Genomic DNA, 16,040 nt, shown 5'->3' with positions numbered 1-16,040 from the left:
TGCCATGCCCCGAAGTGCTTCACAATTTGGCCCCTTCCCTCTTCCTCCCCGCTGCCCTACCTAAACTTCCAGCCTCCTTTGGGCTTCTTCCTCCCTGGTTCTTATCCCAGTTCCACCCCTTGCCTATAGTTCCTTCTGCACTCCTCCTCTACTTCTCTTTTTCTTTTTCTTTTTTTTCTTTGTTTTTGTTTGAGACGGAGTCTTGCTTTGTCGCCCAGGCTGGAGTGCAGTGGCACAATCTCAGCTCACTGCAAGTCCCGCCTCCTGGGTTCACACCATTCTCCTGCCTCAGCCTCCAGAGTAGCTGGGACTACAGGCACCCGCCACCACACCAGGCTAATTTTTTGTATTTTTAGTAGACACGGGGTTTCACCATGTTAGCCAGGTTGGTCTCAATCTCCTGACCTCGTGATAAGCCCGCCTTGGCCTCCCAAAGTGCTGGGATTACAGGTGTGAGCCACCACACCCAGCCTACTTCTCCTTTCTAACTCTTGTCATCTTTCAGGCATCAGTTGGGATGCCCCCTCCTCCAGAAAGCCTTCCTGGACCCCACTACTTGTGCCCTCATGGCCTCCTGTGTTTCCTCTATCCAAGTTCTGAGCACACAGTAGGTACTCAATAAATGCTTATAGCACTGAGCAGACAGTAGGTACTCAGTAAATACTTAATAGCTGATGTACAGTTGCCCAGTGGCCCCCAGCTGGGCTCTCCACTCTCCTCTGCGCTCTGATCCAAACCTGTCTCCTCCTGGGAACTGTCCTGGCCTTCTCATTGCTCTCCAGCCCCTCCACTGTCCCACAGCCCCCAGTGCAGAATTTCACATTTTGCTGCGCTGTTGCTGCCTGCTTCACTCCAGGGCAGTGGCGGCAGATACCCTGTCAACACCAAAGCTGATGACCCAGAACATGCTTCAGTCCCTGAAGCCCACAGGCACCTGTTCCCTCAGGTTCTCAGGTGGCTTGCACGGTGCCAGACTCCACTCCTGCCAGCCTGGTCCCATAGGGGGCCACACCCTAGGGGTTTCTGACCTCCGACCTTCTCAAGAGCTGTGAATGAACGGAGGGTCTGAAAGGCTAGTCTTTGGTTTTAATTTGAATCTTTACAACCACCTTGTGAGCAAGATGCCATTACTATCATCTCCACTTTATGGCTGGGAAACTGAGGCACTGCATAGTTTAGACATTTGCCCAACGTCACACAGCTCTAAGAGGTTGAGCCAGAGTTGAAACCAGGCCATCTGGCTGTTGACTCCCATTTTCCTCACCAGCTCTGAGGATAGGCCATATCCATCCACCTGAAATGTCACATGCAATGGGCTGGCTCAGGAGCTCCAGGGCTGATGGGGGACTGGGCCCTGACCTGCCACCTCCCACCGCCACCACTCCATGATGGGGTGCCCAGGCATCCCAATGGGCCATCCTGCTGGGCTTGGAGCAACCAGTTATCCTAACCGAGACGGCAGTAACTGTCCAACTCTCCCTGCAAGGATATATGGAAAAACTGCGGCAACTGGAAGATTTCCAGACAAAGGGAAAAGGGCTGTCTTGGGACAGGCACATGGCTGGGCTCATGGGTGAGTAATGTTTAGTGCCACTTCAGGGACTCTCCTGACATTACAGGTCACAAAATCCCCTCCTGTAGTCTAATGCACAGAGACTCACTATCATGGGCTGGAAGAACCTACCCCCTACTTACAATAACAATAACTAATAGTTACTGAGTTTTTTCTTTTTTTCCTTTGCGGTGGAGTCTCGCTCTGTCGCCCAGGCTAGAGTGCAGTGGCGCGATCTCGGCTCACTACAACCTCCGCCTCCTGGGTTCAAGCGATTCTCCTGCATCAGCCTCCTGAGTAGCTGGGATTATAGGTGCACACTACCACGCTCGGCTAATTTTTGTATTTTTAGTAGAGATGAGGTTTCACCATGTTGGTCAGGCTGGTCTCGAACTCCTGACCTCATGATCCACTCCCCCCTTGGCCTCCCAAAGTATTGGGATTACAGGCGTGAGCCACTGCACCTGGCATTTTTTTTTTAATAGTCTCACTCTGCCCACCCAGGATGGAATGCAGCGGCGCAATGGCTCACGACAGCTTCCGCCTCATAGGTTTAAGCAATTCTCGTGCCTCAGCCTCTCAAGTAGCTAGGACTACAGGTGCCCGCCACTAAGCTTGGTTAATCTTTGTATTTAGTTATCCAGTCCTTACTGCCATGCAGTTTTATGCATATGCATGTATATTCTTCACAATGACCTTCTGAGCTGGCTGCTATGATACCCCCATTTTGCAGATGAGGAAACTGAGGCCCCAGTTATACAACTAGGAAAGGCGTGATGCTACGTTGGTCAACAGGAAGCCCCTCTTGGCATTTTCCCATCGGGGCTGGGGGCACTAACCACTCACACACTGTACAGAGGTGGGCACAGCTTGCAAGCTTGACTCCTCATACCAGGCCCTGGAGTCTGACCAGCTTCCACCCTGCTGCAGGCTGGTCCACAAGGCACACTTGCTAACCCAGATGCCCACAAGGCCCAGGCAGGTTGCACAGTTGAGGGCTGAAGCAAACCATGGGCATATGCCCCATCTAAAGGTGGCCACACCTCATCTGGCTGTTGTCACACTGGAACGTGGGCCCAGTGTGGCCAAGATCTTGACTATTTCCTAGAGAAGCTCATGCTTTTTATGGGACATGCCCCCACATTTTAATGTTGGCAATTTTTTTTTTAGAGAGGAGGGTCTCACTGTGTTGCTCAGGATGGTCTCAAACTCCTGGCCTTAAGTGATCCTCCCACATTGGCCTCCTAAAATGCTGGGATTACAGGACTGAGCCACCATGCCAAGCTAATGTTGGCAATTTAGAAACCAGGCTTAAATTTTTTTTTTTTTTTCCAGAGACAGGGTCTCTCTCTACTGTTTATGCTGGAGTGCAGTGGCAATCACAGCTCACTGCAGCCTCAAATTCCTGGGCTTAGGCAATCCTCCCACTTTGGCCTCCCAAAGCACTGGGATTATAGGTGTGAGCCTTTGTGCCTTAAAAACTAGTTGTAATCAATAGCAAAGACTTGGAATCAACCCAAATGTCCATCAGTGACAGACTGGATTAAGAAAATGTGGCACATACACACCATGGAATACTATGCAGCCATAAAAGAGGATGAGTTCGTGTCCTTTGTAGGGACATGGATGCAGCTGGAAACCATCATTCTCAGCAAACTATCGCAAGAACAGAAAACCAAATACCACATATTCTCACTCATAGGTGGGAACTGAACAATGAGGTCACTTGGACACAGGAAGGGGAACATCACACACCGGGTCCTATTGTGGGGAGGGGGGGAGGGGGGAGGGATAGCATTAGGAGATATACCTAATGTAAATGACGAGTTAATGGGTGCAGCACACCAACATGGCACATATATACATATGTAACAAACCTGCACGTTGTGCACATGTACTCTAGAACTTAAAAAAACAAAACAAAAATTAGTTGTAAAAAATACCATTTTGTAAAACATCTCTGAGGGCCCGATCTGACCTCCAGTTTGTACTCCTAGTCCCAGAACAAAGAAGCAAGACACCCAGAATTATTATACAATTCTGTATTTAGCGACTCGTTTACAGAACGTGTTCCTTTTTTTAAAATTTTAAACAAAGTTCATCAATCTCTCATAGAAACGGTTTGTGTATGTGTGTGTATTTTTTTAACCGTTATAGGACGTGAACCTGACAAAGTTGTTCACGGGTCCGCTAGCTTTAAGTACAACAGGATTTCTGTGTTCAAAAGACTATACTAAGTGCTTAATCAAATCCCGTCACACTAAAGCCAAATTTAGTTCTCTAGGAATCGGAGTCTGCGTGTAAGCCTGGATTTCAACGTTGTGTTGGTTTCAACAGTAAAAAGTGGTGTGTTCCCCCACGGTTGTCTTAATTGCAACAGGGTGGTGGTGGCTAAAAGGAGATGTTTCATTTGTTCCAGATTTGATTACTCTGAAAATTGGTCACTGTTTCCTATTGTCAAAATATAAAAATACCTTCATCTGGATAAAAATGTATACAGTGGAAAACTCTTCAATGCATAGCCTGGGTGTATGGAAAAGGTTTTCCTTCAGGGTTTGTGTTTTGTTGACTGTTTGGTGTGGAGACTGCAGCCTGGGCTGGATGTGAGAGTTGAAATTTCTGGAACGGTCCTTATCTGTCCCCTTCTGGTTGCTGGGTTTTGCCTATATGGTTTCAAAATGCTAGCTACATCTTTGAAACCTCCATCGGCCATCTCACCCACTGGCATTGCATCGGCATTGATTATAGTCACCTTTTCATCTTCATTCTGGGGAGTCACCCAATTCAGCCTTCCCACGGACAGTTTGAAAAAGGAAACGTAATAAAAACAAGGGAGAGAGATTCAATAACCAATATGGTGGCCGTTCCATCCAAATTGGGAACTCTCACCCTAGAAACCATGCCAAAGACGCTGGAGGAAGGGCTCCTTTGAGTTGGGGGTTGAGTCTCTGCTCCCCAACAGGTCATGCGTTGGAAGGTAGGAGGGTAGATTTGGAGGCTGGGATATGGTGAACATGCTGCGATGAACTTGGCCTTCCAGAGTTCTGCATGGACTTGGAGTTGCAGATGCCTTCCAGAAACAGCACCAGGGTCAACTTGAGAAAGAAGATGGCGAGAAGGGGAGCTGGGATCTCTAGTTTGATGAATCTACTTTTTGGCGCTGGTTACTAAGCTTCAGTGGTCATGGGATGACCAACACTGTCACTTTTGGAAAACACCAAGAGGGGAAGATGGTGGCCACAGTCTTGCTCTGGAATACCCACACTCCTACAAGTGGGGAAACTTCCTGGGTTGTGCCTATGGTTCACATGGGGAAATGGGGTCCCTCTGGTTCAAATGCCACTCTCCAAGCACCTGCCCCATGCCCACCTTTCCAAAGGATCTGGAAACACTTCTTGCCTATAGATGGACAAGATGGATGTCTGACCTCCATGGCCCACAGGTTTCTAACTAGTGAGACCTGTGTAAGCAGTTTGTTCTGTACCATGCTACATCTCTTATAGGACGGTTGGGCCACAGCCCACATCTCTACAACATTTACAATGGCACGGATATTTTGTGTTATCAAGCTTGCAAAACAGACCACCAGAATGAAACACATCCTCAACGGCATTAAGATTTTCGTTTAGAGTCTTTTGGACTTTCTCTTTTTAGCACAGTTTCTGGAAGGGCAGTAGCAATGCGCTGTGTCTCACAGACAGATGTGGAAAAAAATCATGGTTCAAAGGTTATCTAGATTTTGGTCAGTCTTATAGTGTTTTGTGATGGCTTTGAACAATTGTCTTCTTTTAATCTCATCTAGTGGCAAAAACGACACAACTTCAGTGTATACTTCGCAACAGTTGTGACAGCATCCTGATTTTATAACTCTCTGTAATATCAAAACAGCATCAGCTGGGATAAATTCCAAAGGATCCTTTATTAAAATATCTAAAAGAGGTCTATAAATATTTATTTATTTTTCTAAAAGAGTTTGGAGTTTTCAGGTGAATATGTGGTGCCATTTTGCTTCTGCCTTCTGCAGAGGGGTCAGGGTGAAGAGGAGCAGGGGGTGCCGAAAAGTGGAGGCAATGGCATTTGACCCACCTGCTCACACAACTTCATAGAACTAGGATTACAACAAAAAACGTAAACGGCATAACATTGCTGTCCACATTTTGATGGTTGAGTTCCTCCCTCCCTTACCCCACCCTGTTGAGGAGAGTGAGTGAGAAAAGGAAGGTAGTTACCAGGGTATGTCCCTTGCCCCCTCACCCTGCTTTCAGAACTCCCACTCCAGGGCCTCCTCCCGATTGGCAGCCCGCTCTAGTCGGTAAATGATGCTGTTCAGGTTGGCCATTTTTTCATGCCGCCGCTGCAAGTTGGGGTTCACCTTGGCACTGGGATGCAAGGCTCCAGCCGTGTCAGCAGTGGGGCTGGCACTCGGCACTTTGGCAGGGGGGGCGCCAGGAGGGGATGGGGAGATGGGAGCTGAGGAGGAGGGGACAGGTGACACAGACATCATGAGGCCTGGCGAGGAGGCGGCTGAGGGCGAGTTCAGTGACACCTCCAGGCTGCAGCGTGAGGACTCTGAGGCTGACTTAAAACTTAAAGGGTCCGGGTGAAGCCGCTCCCCAGCCTCACTCTCCTGGTGGGGATGAAGTGAGGGACAGTCTGGGGTGGATCCACCTGGAAGGAGGGGACTGGGAGCCACTTTTGGGAGTCCGTCATTACCCGGAGGGTCGGGATGCTCCTCTTTGGGGGGACCTTGGCCTTTGTCTGGCTCCCCTAAGTCCTGGGGCTGGCTGCCTGCCTCTTCCTCGGCATCCTCCTCTGTCTGTTCCTGCTTGATCCTCACTTGGGCCTTGTCCTGGGTGGTCAGGGGTGTGCTGTTCTCCTCAGGGCCCTCCTGAAGCTCCAGTTCCTTCATGGTTGGCTTCTGGTCCTCAGTCTCAGAGTCAGGGCTCTGCAGGGTGGGGTCCGGGTGGGAGTGGCCTGGCGGTAGGATTCCAGGACCCCCACTTGGGTCAAGGTCTGGCTCATCCTGGGTCCCCTCCACCAACATCTCCCGGCGCATCCGGGACCTGGGGCAGAGACGACGGTGAGCCTGGGGCTGGACAGGGGACACCCAAACCCTGGACTCCATCTGCATACATGGCATTTTGATCCCACCCACTGCCCTGGGGCTCTCTAGGCACTAAGCCTCCATACTTGCACCATCTTATTAAGTCTTCTCAACAACACCACAAGGTGGGTGCTATTATTATCTCCACTTCACAGGAAACAAGGCTCAGAGATGTTAAGTGACTTGTCCCAGGTCACACAGCTAGTAAGTGGCAGAACCGAGACTTGAACTCATGACTACTGAATCCCAAAGCAGATGATCTAGACCTGTGCTGGCCAACATAGCAGTTACTGGCCCTACATGGCTCGAGTGCTTGACATGAGGCTAGTCCAGATTGACATGTGCTGTAAGGGTACAATACACACCTGTTCTTAGGCTTAATACAAAACAAAGTGAAAGGTCTCATTAATAATGTTTATATTGGGCTAAATCAAATACATGATTATGATTAGTTTTATCTCTTTTTTATGAGACAGTCTCACTCTGTTACCCAGGCTGGAGTGCAGTGGTGCGATCTTAGCTCACTGCAACCTCTGCCTCCCGGGTTCAAGCAATTATCCTGCCTCAGCCTCCTGGGTAGCTGGGATTATAGGCGTGTGCCACAATGCCTGGGTAATTTTTGTATTTTTAGTAGAGACAGGGTTTTGCTATGTTGGCCAGGCTGGTCTTGAACTCCTGACCTCAGGTGATCCACCCACCTTGGCCTCCCAAAGTGCTGGGATTACAGGCTTGAGCCACTGGGCCCAGACCCAATTATTTTCTTACAGCGAATGAGGTCAAGAAATTTTAAATAACTTCTCCAAGGTCATAAAGCAACAGGGGTTTCTGTTTCCTTAGCACCTTCAATGCTGGGGCTCCCTGGCCATTTATGTGAACAATAAATTACACTAATATAGACTATTAGCAGCTATATAGTTACAAACATAATAATAATGAGCGCTTTATTGTGTTGGGCACTAGGCTAAGCACTTTTTGCTGTTTTCTTTTTTCTTTTTTTTTGAGATGGAGTCTCACTCTGTTGCCCAGGCTGGAGTGCAGTGGCGCAATCGCGGCTCACTGCAACCTCTGCCTCCCGGGTTCAAGCAACTCTACTGCCTCAGCCTCCCGAGCAGCTGGGATTATAGGTGGGCGCCACCATGCCTGGTTAATTTTTGTATTTTTAGTAGAGACGGGGTTTCACCATGTTGGTCAGGCTGGTCTTGAACTCCTGACCTCAAGCAATCCACCAGTCTCGGCCTCCCAAAGTGTTGCCCAGGCATGAGCCACCACACCCAGCCTGTTTATTTCATTTTCTGTTAGGTTGGTGTAAAAGTAATTGGATTTTCTGCCTTTTTTATTCTTTTTTGTGTGACTTCTTTTTTTTTTTTTTTTTTTTCCAAGATGGAGTCTCACTTTTTTTTTCCAGGCTGGAGTGCAGTGGGGGCACGATCTCAGCTCACTGCAACCTCTGCCTCCTGGGCTCAAGTGATTCTCCTGACTCAGCCTCCCGAGTACCTGGGACTACGGGTGCGCGCCACCACACCCAGGTAATTTTTGTATTTTTAGTAGAGAAGGGGTTTCACCATGTTGGCCAGATGGTCTCGATCTCTTGACTTTGTGATCTGCCTGCCTCAGCCTCCCAAAGTGCTGGGATACAAGCATGAGCCACCATACCCGGCCTTTTGTGACTTTTTCAAATGGCAAAACCATTTTTTTTTAAAAATGGCAAATCCTTTAAAATGGATCAAGAAACATTTAAAAAAAAATGGCAAAACCCAGCTGGGCACGGTGGCTCACACCTGTAATACCAGCACTTTGGGAGGCCAAAGCAGGTGGATCACTTGAGGCCAGGAGTTCTAGACTACCCTGGCCAACATGGCAAAACCCCGTCTCTACTAAACAAAAACAGAAACAAAACAAAACAAAACAAAAGTGGCAAAAACTGCAATTACTTTTGCACCAACCTAATATAATAATCTCATAATGATATACTGATCTGATTTGCATTGATAAAGGAGACCAGGCTGAGAGGGCACAGGAATTGGCATGGTCACAGGGCTCTGAACCCAGCAGTCTGGCTTTTATTTTCTTGCCCCTGCCTCCCTGCCCAGGTCCTGTGGAGCCCCATCCCAGGATCCTGGGCCTGGAGGAACTGTGACGGATCATCTAGTCCATACCGTCTCTCAATCCCCAATCCCCCCACAAAGGTGACCTTGCCCACCTTCCAGAGTTCTCCCCCATCTCCCTCAGCTCCCTCCAATGGGAAGAGCTTCGATGGGGAGGGACTTTGTCTGTTTTCTGTGGCGTCCGGTACAGAGTAGATGCTCAGTAAACATTTACCAAATGAAATAATGTGTTCTTCTGTAATTATAACCCTTTGAGAGTTCTTTGAGAGTGGAATTCTCTCTTCTCCTTTGTGCAAACTCCTATTCATCCCTCAAAACCCATCTCAAATATCACTTCTGTAAAGTCCTCCCCAGGCAGAATTCCCTTTTCCCTTAGCCCCTTGTTCCTTCCTGTTTCACAGCATTTACTAGATTATAAGTGAAATGTTCTGTTTTATGACTGTAAGGTCCTTAAGGGCGGGGATTGGTTCACTATGCATACATTAGAAACGTTTGTTGAATGAATATGTTGGATAATAATGGAGTGCTCAGTTCCTGTGGGGAATCAGAGGCGAGAAGATGTCCCCATATCCCCCAGGGAGGGAAGGAAATGAGCAGGCTTTAAGGACCTATGTCATTTGTTATTTGGCAGGCTCTGTTCTGAGCCAGATGATAAACCATATTTTATTTTATTTATTTATTTGTTTGAGACAGAGTCTCACTGTCACCCAGGCTGGAGTGCAGTGATGTGATCTCAGCTCAAAGCAATGTCCACCTCCCAGGTTCAAGTGATTCTCGTGCCTCAGCCTCCGAGTAGCCGGAATTACAGGCCCCTGCCACCATGCCTGGCTAACTTTTGTATTTTTAGTAGAGATGGGTTTCATCATTTTGGCTAGGCTGGTCTTGAGCTCCTGACCTCAGGTGATCCGCCCACCTTGGCCTCCCACAGTGCTGGGATTACAGGTATGAGCCACTGTGACTGGCCCAAACTGTATTTTATAATGCGTTTATACCCAGAGTTATTTCATTTGATCTACAATCATACATTGCGGGATAGGTATTAGGTTCCTCATCTGTAAAATAAGGGTGAGACTTGGAGAAGTAAAATGACTTATGGAGGGATTGGGGACTGAGAGAGGGTACGGACTCGGGTCTGTGGGCCCCTGGTGCCCAGGAGAGAGAAGATGCTCAGTTGCTCCTCCCACCAATCTCCTCTTTCCTTGATCCCTTGGGGATCAAGAGACATTCTCTTCCCCTAGAATGGATGAGTGGATTTTCTTCTGTGGTACCATGTGAGTACCAGAGACTTTTCCTGCTCAGGAAGCTTGGCAGGGGCGGGGTGGGGGGTGTTCCTCAGAGACGGTCCCTGAAATTCCCCCATCAAGCATTCTTTACAGGGGTCTCCTCAGAGCCAGCCCTGGGACTAAACTCCTAGGAAGCTCAACCTACTGCAGGCCAGTGACTTGTGAGAACAGGGAATCAAGAGTGGGAAGAGCTATGGAAAGCAGCAGCCATTGAAGTAGGAATCACCCACTCCCTGAGGTAGTGGAGCCTGAAAAGGATATCAGGGGGGTTTCTTTTGGTTTCAGTGGTGGGAGGGGCCAGGAGCACGAAATCAGGGATCCAACCTGAGGCTCAATGAATAGTCAGGGTTCCTCAGGCCTGTACCCCCAAATACCTTTCCCTGTCCCTTCTTTGAGGCAGACACAGGGCAAACAGGGTGAAATAATAATAAAAATAATGACAATAATCACGTCAATACCTACCACATACTATGTGCTGGATATTTTTTTTTTTTTGGAGATAGTCTCACTCTGTTGCCCAGGCTGGAGTATAGTGGCATGATCTCAGCTCACTGCAACCTCCGCCTCCTGGGTTCAAAGGATTCTCCTGCCTCAGCCTCCCACATAGTTGGGACTACAGGCATGCGCCACCATGCCTGGCTAATTTTTGTATGTTTCGAAGAGATGGAGTTTCATCATGTTTCCCAGGCTGATCTCAAACTCCTGACCTCAGGTGATCTGCCCATCTCAGCCTCCCAGAGTGCTGGGATTACAGGTGTGAGCCACCGTGCCTGGCCTACATGCTAGGTATTTTATGTAACTATGTTAGTCTATCAATCCTTTGTGCAACTCGATGAAGTAGATCCAGCTACTGTCCACCCCATTTTACAGGTTAGAAGACTGAGGCTCAGGGAAGTGAAGAAGGCTCCACAGCTGAAAGTAATGGAGCTGGGATTTCTTCCACATTTGCCTGCAATTTACTTTTTTTTTTTTTTTTTTTGAGATAGAGTCTTGCTCTGTCGCCCAGGCTGGAGTACAGTGGTATGATATTGGCTCACTGCAACCTCCGCCTCCTAGGTTCAAGCAATTCTCCCACCTCAGCCTCCCAGGTAGCTGGGATTACAGGTGCGCACTGCCATGCCAGGATAATTTTAAAATTTTTAATGGAGACAGGGTTTCACCATGTTGGCCAGGCTGGTGTCGAACTCCTGACCTCAGGTGATCCACCTCAGTCTCATTTTTCTTGTTTTTGAGACACGGTCTCGCTCTGTTACCCAGGCTGGAGTGCAGTGGTGTGATGGTAGCTCACTGCAGCCTCCGCCTCCTAGGCTTATGCAATCCTCTCACTACAGCCTCCCAAGTAGCTGGGACTACAGGTGTATGCCACTGCACACAACTAATTTATTTATTTATGTATTTATTTTGTAGAGAGGTCTCCCTATGCTGCTGGGCTGGTCTCGAACTCCTGGGTTCAAGTGATCCTCCCGCCTTGGTCTCCCAAAGTGCTGGGATTATAGGCATGAACCACTGTACCTGGCCCTGTGTTCTATATCTAAGTGCCTATGTGGTGGGGTCTCCCATCTCCCAGAGGCTATGTGGGGCTCCCTCCAGGCTCTCAGATGGGGAAGGGGTCCCACCTGGGTTCTGCCACCCGCCCTGTGGGCATGCCCCCATAGTCCCACCTGTAGTTGTGGAACCAGTTGATGACGGTGTTGGTCTTGAGGTTGAGCTGGAAGGAGAGGAGCTCGATGGTCTGCTGTGAGGGGTAGGGTTCCAGCTGATAGGCCTTCCGCAGCGCCTCCTTCTCCTCAGGTGCCAGCACCACCCGGGGTTTCTTGATCTGCAGGAGGCTCAGGTCCTGGGGCTGTAGGCAGGGGCTGGGGCACTCCGAGTGGGTGGCCGGGGACTCACTGTCTGAGCCGGTGCTGATGAGGCCATAGCGACGTTTCAGGTAGGCTGGAGCCGGGGAGAGAGGGAGGGCTGAGAGGTGCTGTCCCCACCCCATCAGTTCCTGGCCAGCAGGAGTCCCATGGTGGGAGTGCATCTGTCAGGCCCATTAGGAGGAAGCCATCATGCCCTAAGCTTAGGGGCACGCCCCCCAGCCTTTCTCCCTCCTCACTCTCCTGCATCTCTCAACTCCCACCCCCACGCCACAAGATGCTAGCCTGACCTCACCAGCCAGGGAGCCCTGGCATGAGCGAAGACTTAGGATCATTCCTCGCACATAGGAAGCACTCGAAACACGGTGTTCCACGGTATTCTCTCTGTTTTTGTAGAGACAGGGTCTCACTCTGTCACCCAGGCTGGAGTACATGGGTGCAGTCATAGTTCACTGTAGCTTCAACCAACTAGGCTCAGGCAAACCTCCTGCCTCAGCCTCCCAAGTAGCTGGGATTACAGGTGTGAACCACCACCCCCGGCTAATTTTTAAATTTTTTTTGTAGAGATGGGGTCTCTCTCTGTCACCCAGGCTGGAATGCAGCGACACAATCACAAGTCACTGCAACCTTGAACTCCTGCTTTCAAGCGATCCTCCTGCCTCAGCCTCCTGAGTAGGTGGGACTACAGGTGCGTGCCACCATGCCCGGCTCATTGAAAAAATTGTTTTGTAGAGTGTTTGAAATGCTTCTTCCCTGGTGCCATAAAGAAATAGCACTTGAACATAAATTTAATTTACTTAGCAAGACCATTTTTATACTTTCTGCTGAAAGGGTACACTTACTTGCCAGCAGTTTTGCCACAAGAGTACACTGAACAAACGAAACAGAGTCATTTATAATCTGATGTGTCCACCCTACTGCTGTGTCCGGTTTCCACTGACTGGAACGGGACCTCACATTCTGTATTTGTCCTGACTGGCTAGCAACTTAGAACTTTTTAAAAGAGGCAAAGGCAGAGGAGAACAAAGGAAGGAGGAAGTAACTTGTAGAACGCTGAGAAAGGTAAAAACACCTTCAAAGAAGGAAAAGGAACAGACTATGACCTAATGCTTGTTTGGACCAGTATAGGCATGCCAGGGCAAATATTTAGGCTAAATTGTGGGAGCAAACATAAAGTACATTGATTTCTTTATCATGGCTAGCAGATATTTAAGAATGTTAGCACAGATCTTTGAATAAATTTTCCTTCTAAGAGAAGTTACTATTTATTCCTAATTAAATCGGGAGGAAAGTCTTTGAAGAGGAACCTTTACTTTATTTTTTACATAGAGGTAGGGTCTCACTCTGTTGCCCAGGCTGGTCTCAAACTCTTGGCCTTAAGCAATCCTCTCACCTTGGTCTTCCAAAGTGCTGAGATTACAGGTATGAGCCACCACACCTAGCCTACGATATCCTCTAGATTGTCAGAAGCATCCCTGAATTTCTGAACAGCCTTTGGTGGGCGGTAGGTAAGGACACTAATCTAAATGACTTACTGACTGCATGGTGCATGTTGACGCCAAATCATGAAGATGTTGGGGAGAAAAAAGCCCACTTCAGAATGAAAGAAGTAAGGTATGAGGGTCTTACTTAATCCTCACAGCAATGCTTTGTGGCTCTGAAAATGCATTTTTAAGATGGAGTCTCACTCTGTCACCCAGGTTGGAGTGCAGTGGCATGATCCTCTTGGCTCACTGCAACCTCTACCTCCCAGGTTCAAGCGATTCTCCTGCCTCAGCCTCCCAGGTAGCTGGGATTACAGGCATGCATCACCACGCCCGGCTAATTGTTGTATTTTTAGTACAGATGGGGTTTCACCATGTTGGCCATCACTTCTGGCCTCAAGTGATCCATCCACCTTGGCCTCCCAAAGTGCTAGGATTACAGGTATGAGCCACCACATTGAGCTAGCTCTCTTTTTCAGAAATAGAAGGAAGCACAGAGAGGGAAAGTAATTAGCTCAAGGTCGTCACACAGCAAGGAGGTAGAAGGTCAAGTTCTCAACCATAGCATTGTCTGATGATGATGGCCCAGCCCTAGGTGCTCTCCAGAGCCTGGCATATCCCTAGGTCATCACACGACCTGCCCTCACGCCCTGGATGGCAACTTCAACCGCTCCTATCTTATCTTCCAATGGACTTTGAACCTTCGGAAATACAGAGTAATCCTTTATGCATAGCATGAGACTGGGCGCCCAGCTCAATGCCAGTTGATCTTCCATCCAAATACTAACCAGGCCTGACCCGGCTTAACTTCTGAGATCAGACGTGATCCCGTATTCAGTGTGGTATGGCTGTAGACAATGCCAGCTTATCTTATCAGGATATAATGTCACATAATGTGAGAACTTGCAATCTCCTTGCCCAGCCCTACAAGAGAGGGTTCCTGTTTGCTGGTCCTGTCCTTTGTTATGTAGAATCTGTTATGGGCCAAGGGCTGATCTACAAAACAGGGAGTTGAGGCAGAGGAGGGAGGGAGGGAGGTACACAGAGTTTTGGGAAATAGGCAGTTGGGGCTGGCCACAGATTTTGGGGTAGCTTCAGAGGCGTGAAAGGACACCAAGAGATGGGGTATTCAGTTTCCTTTCCTTTTATTTTATTTATTTATTTTTTTTGAGACAGAGGTTTGCTCTGTCGCCCAGGGTGGAGTGCAGTGGTGCAATCTCAGCTCACTACAACCTCCACCTCCTGGGTTCAAGTGATTCTCCTGCCTCAGTCTCCCAAGTAGCTGCGATTACAGTGTGCGCCACCATGCCCAGCTAATTTTTGTATTTTTAGTAGAGATGGGGTTTTGCCATATTGGCCAGATTGGTCTTGATCTCCCAACCTCAGGTGATCTGCCTGCCTCGGCCTCCCAAAGTGCTGAGATTACAGGCATGAGCCACTGCACCTGGCAGAGTATTGGCTTTTCATGGGAGAGGTAGTAAATATTTACAAATTAAAAAAAAAAAATTGGAGATGGGGTCTTACTGCACTGCGCGGCTGGAGCACAGTGGCTATTCACAGCTTTGATCACAGCACATTGCAGCCTTGAACGATCCTCCTACCTTAGCCTCCCAAGTGATCCTCAAGCGATCCTCTTGCCTTAGCCTCCGAAGTAGCCAGGACTACCCATGCCCCGCCACTGCCACAGGCTGTAAATATCTTCATTGCTTTCAATTACATTGTTACATTGTGTTTCAAGGTTGCTATTTCATGCAGTCCCATACCAGGCTGAGACTGGACTACGGGGGCCCTGGGTTTATGTGGGTTACAGCTAGGTATGGTTCTGGGGAAAATCTGAGATCCAGTGCTGGGGCCCATCCCCTGCCCAAGTCTTACCTTTCTTCTCCAGCTTCTTCATGTCCCTCAGCTTCTCCACGTTATGGGGGTCATTGAGCCACAGCTGCATGCGGACAAAAGGCTCCCGCCCCTTCAGGCTCAGCTTGTGCCAGGGTTTGGGCCGGGACAGCAGGTCAGACACGGAGCCCTGCGTCAGACCCAGGATGCTTTCCCCAAACAGCCGCTGCCCTGGGGATAAGGGAGGGGAGCAACCTGTTACCCCAGGCTGGGCAGAGAAGCCTGCTCCCAGGAGAGACATGGAACAGGCCAGAGACACAGGGGAGAGCCTCGAGGCTATCTCCACTGACTCAGAAGGGAGGGCCAGAGACGGCAGAGGACCTGCACCTGATGTGAAGCTGAGGGGGGCCTGTCTGTAAAAGAGATTTGGGGGCCGGACGAGGCAGCAACCAACAAAAGTTTTTTTTCTTTTTTTGAGACAGAGTCTCGCTCTGTTGCCCAGGCTAGAGTGTAGTGGCATGATCTTGGCTCACTGCAGCCTCCGCCTCCCAGGTTCAAGCAATTCTCCTGCCTCAGCTTCCCGAGTAGCTGGGATTACAGGCACGTACTACCACACCCGGCTAATTTCTGTATTTTTAGTAGAGATGGGGTTTCCCATGGTGGCCAGGCTGGTTTCGAACTCCTGACCTCAGGTGATCCATCTGCCTTGGCCTCCCAAAGTGCTGCAGTTACAGGTGTGAGCCACTGGGCCCGGCCCAAAAGTGCTTTTTTAGCTTAAGAGGTTCTTTACTCCTAGGAGATCCCTGAAATTGTCTGCCAA

General features: G+C 49.1%; 1 protein-coding gene across 18 annotated transcripts in view; it reads right to left on the bottom strand.

The window, feature by feature from the left end:
* Positions 1-3,579: 3,579 nt before the first annotated feature.
* CUX2 (cut like homeobox 2) overlaps positions 3,580-16,040 on the bottom strand; it is a 322,161-nt gene continuing 309,700 nt past the window's right edge. For 17 of the 18 annotated variants that reach the window (XM_045365941.3, XM_065524814.2, XM_045365942.3 and 14 more), the window contains 3 exons: positions 15,263-15,451; positions 11,706-11,979; positions 3,580-6,615 (listed from right to left, as the gene is read on the bottom strand). In XM_045365941.3, the coding sequence (XP_045221876.2) occupies positions 5,814-6,615; positions 11,706-11,979; positions 15,263-15,451 (1,265 nt within the window). In that variant the 3' untranslated portion in view covers positions 3,580-5,813. Of the gene's footprint in view, positions 6,645-11,705; positions 11,980-15,262; positions 15,452-16,040 lie in introns of all 18 variants that reach the window. The other variant, XM_065524821.2, reaches the window with a different exon arrangement.

This window comes from Macaca fascicularis, chromosome 11 (genome assembly GCF_037993035.2).
Source record: "Macaca fascicularis isolate 582-1 chromosome 11, T2T-MFA8v1.1".
NCBI classification, from domain to species: Eukaryota; Metazoa; Chordata; class Mammalia; order Primates; family Cercopithecidae; genus Macaca; species Macaca fascicularis.
Note: the sequence above shows the minus strand (reverse complement) of the source record. Positions and strands in the feature narration are given on the sequence as shown.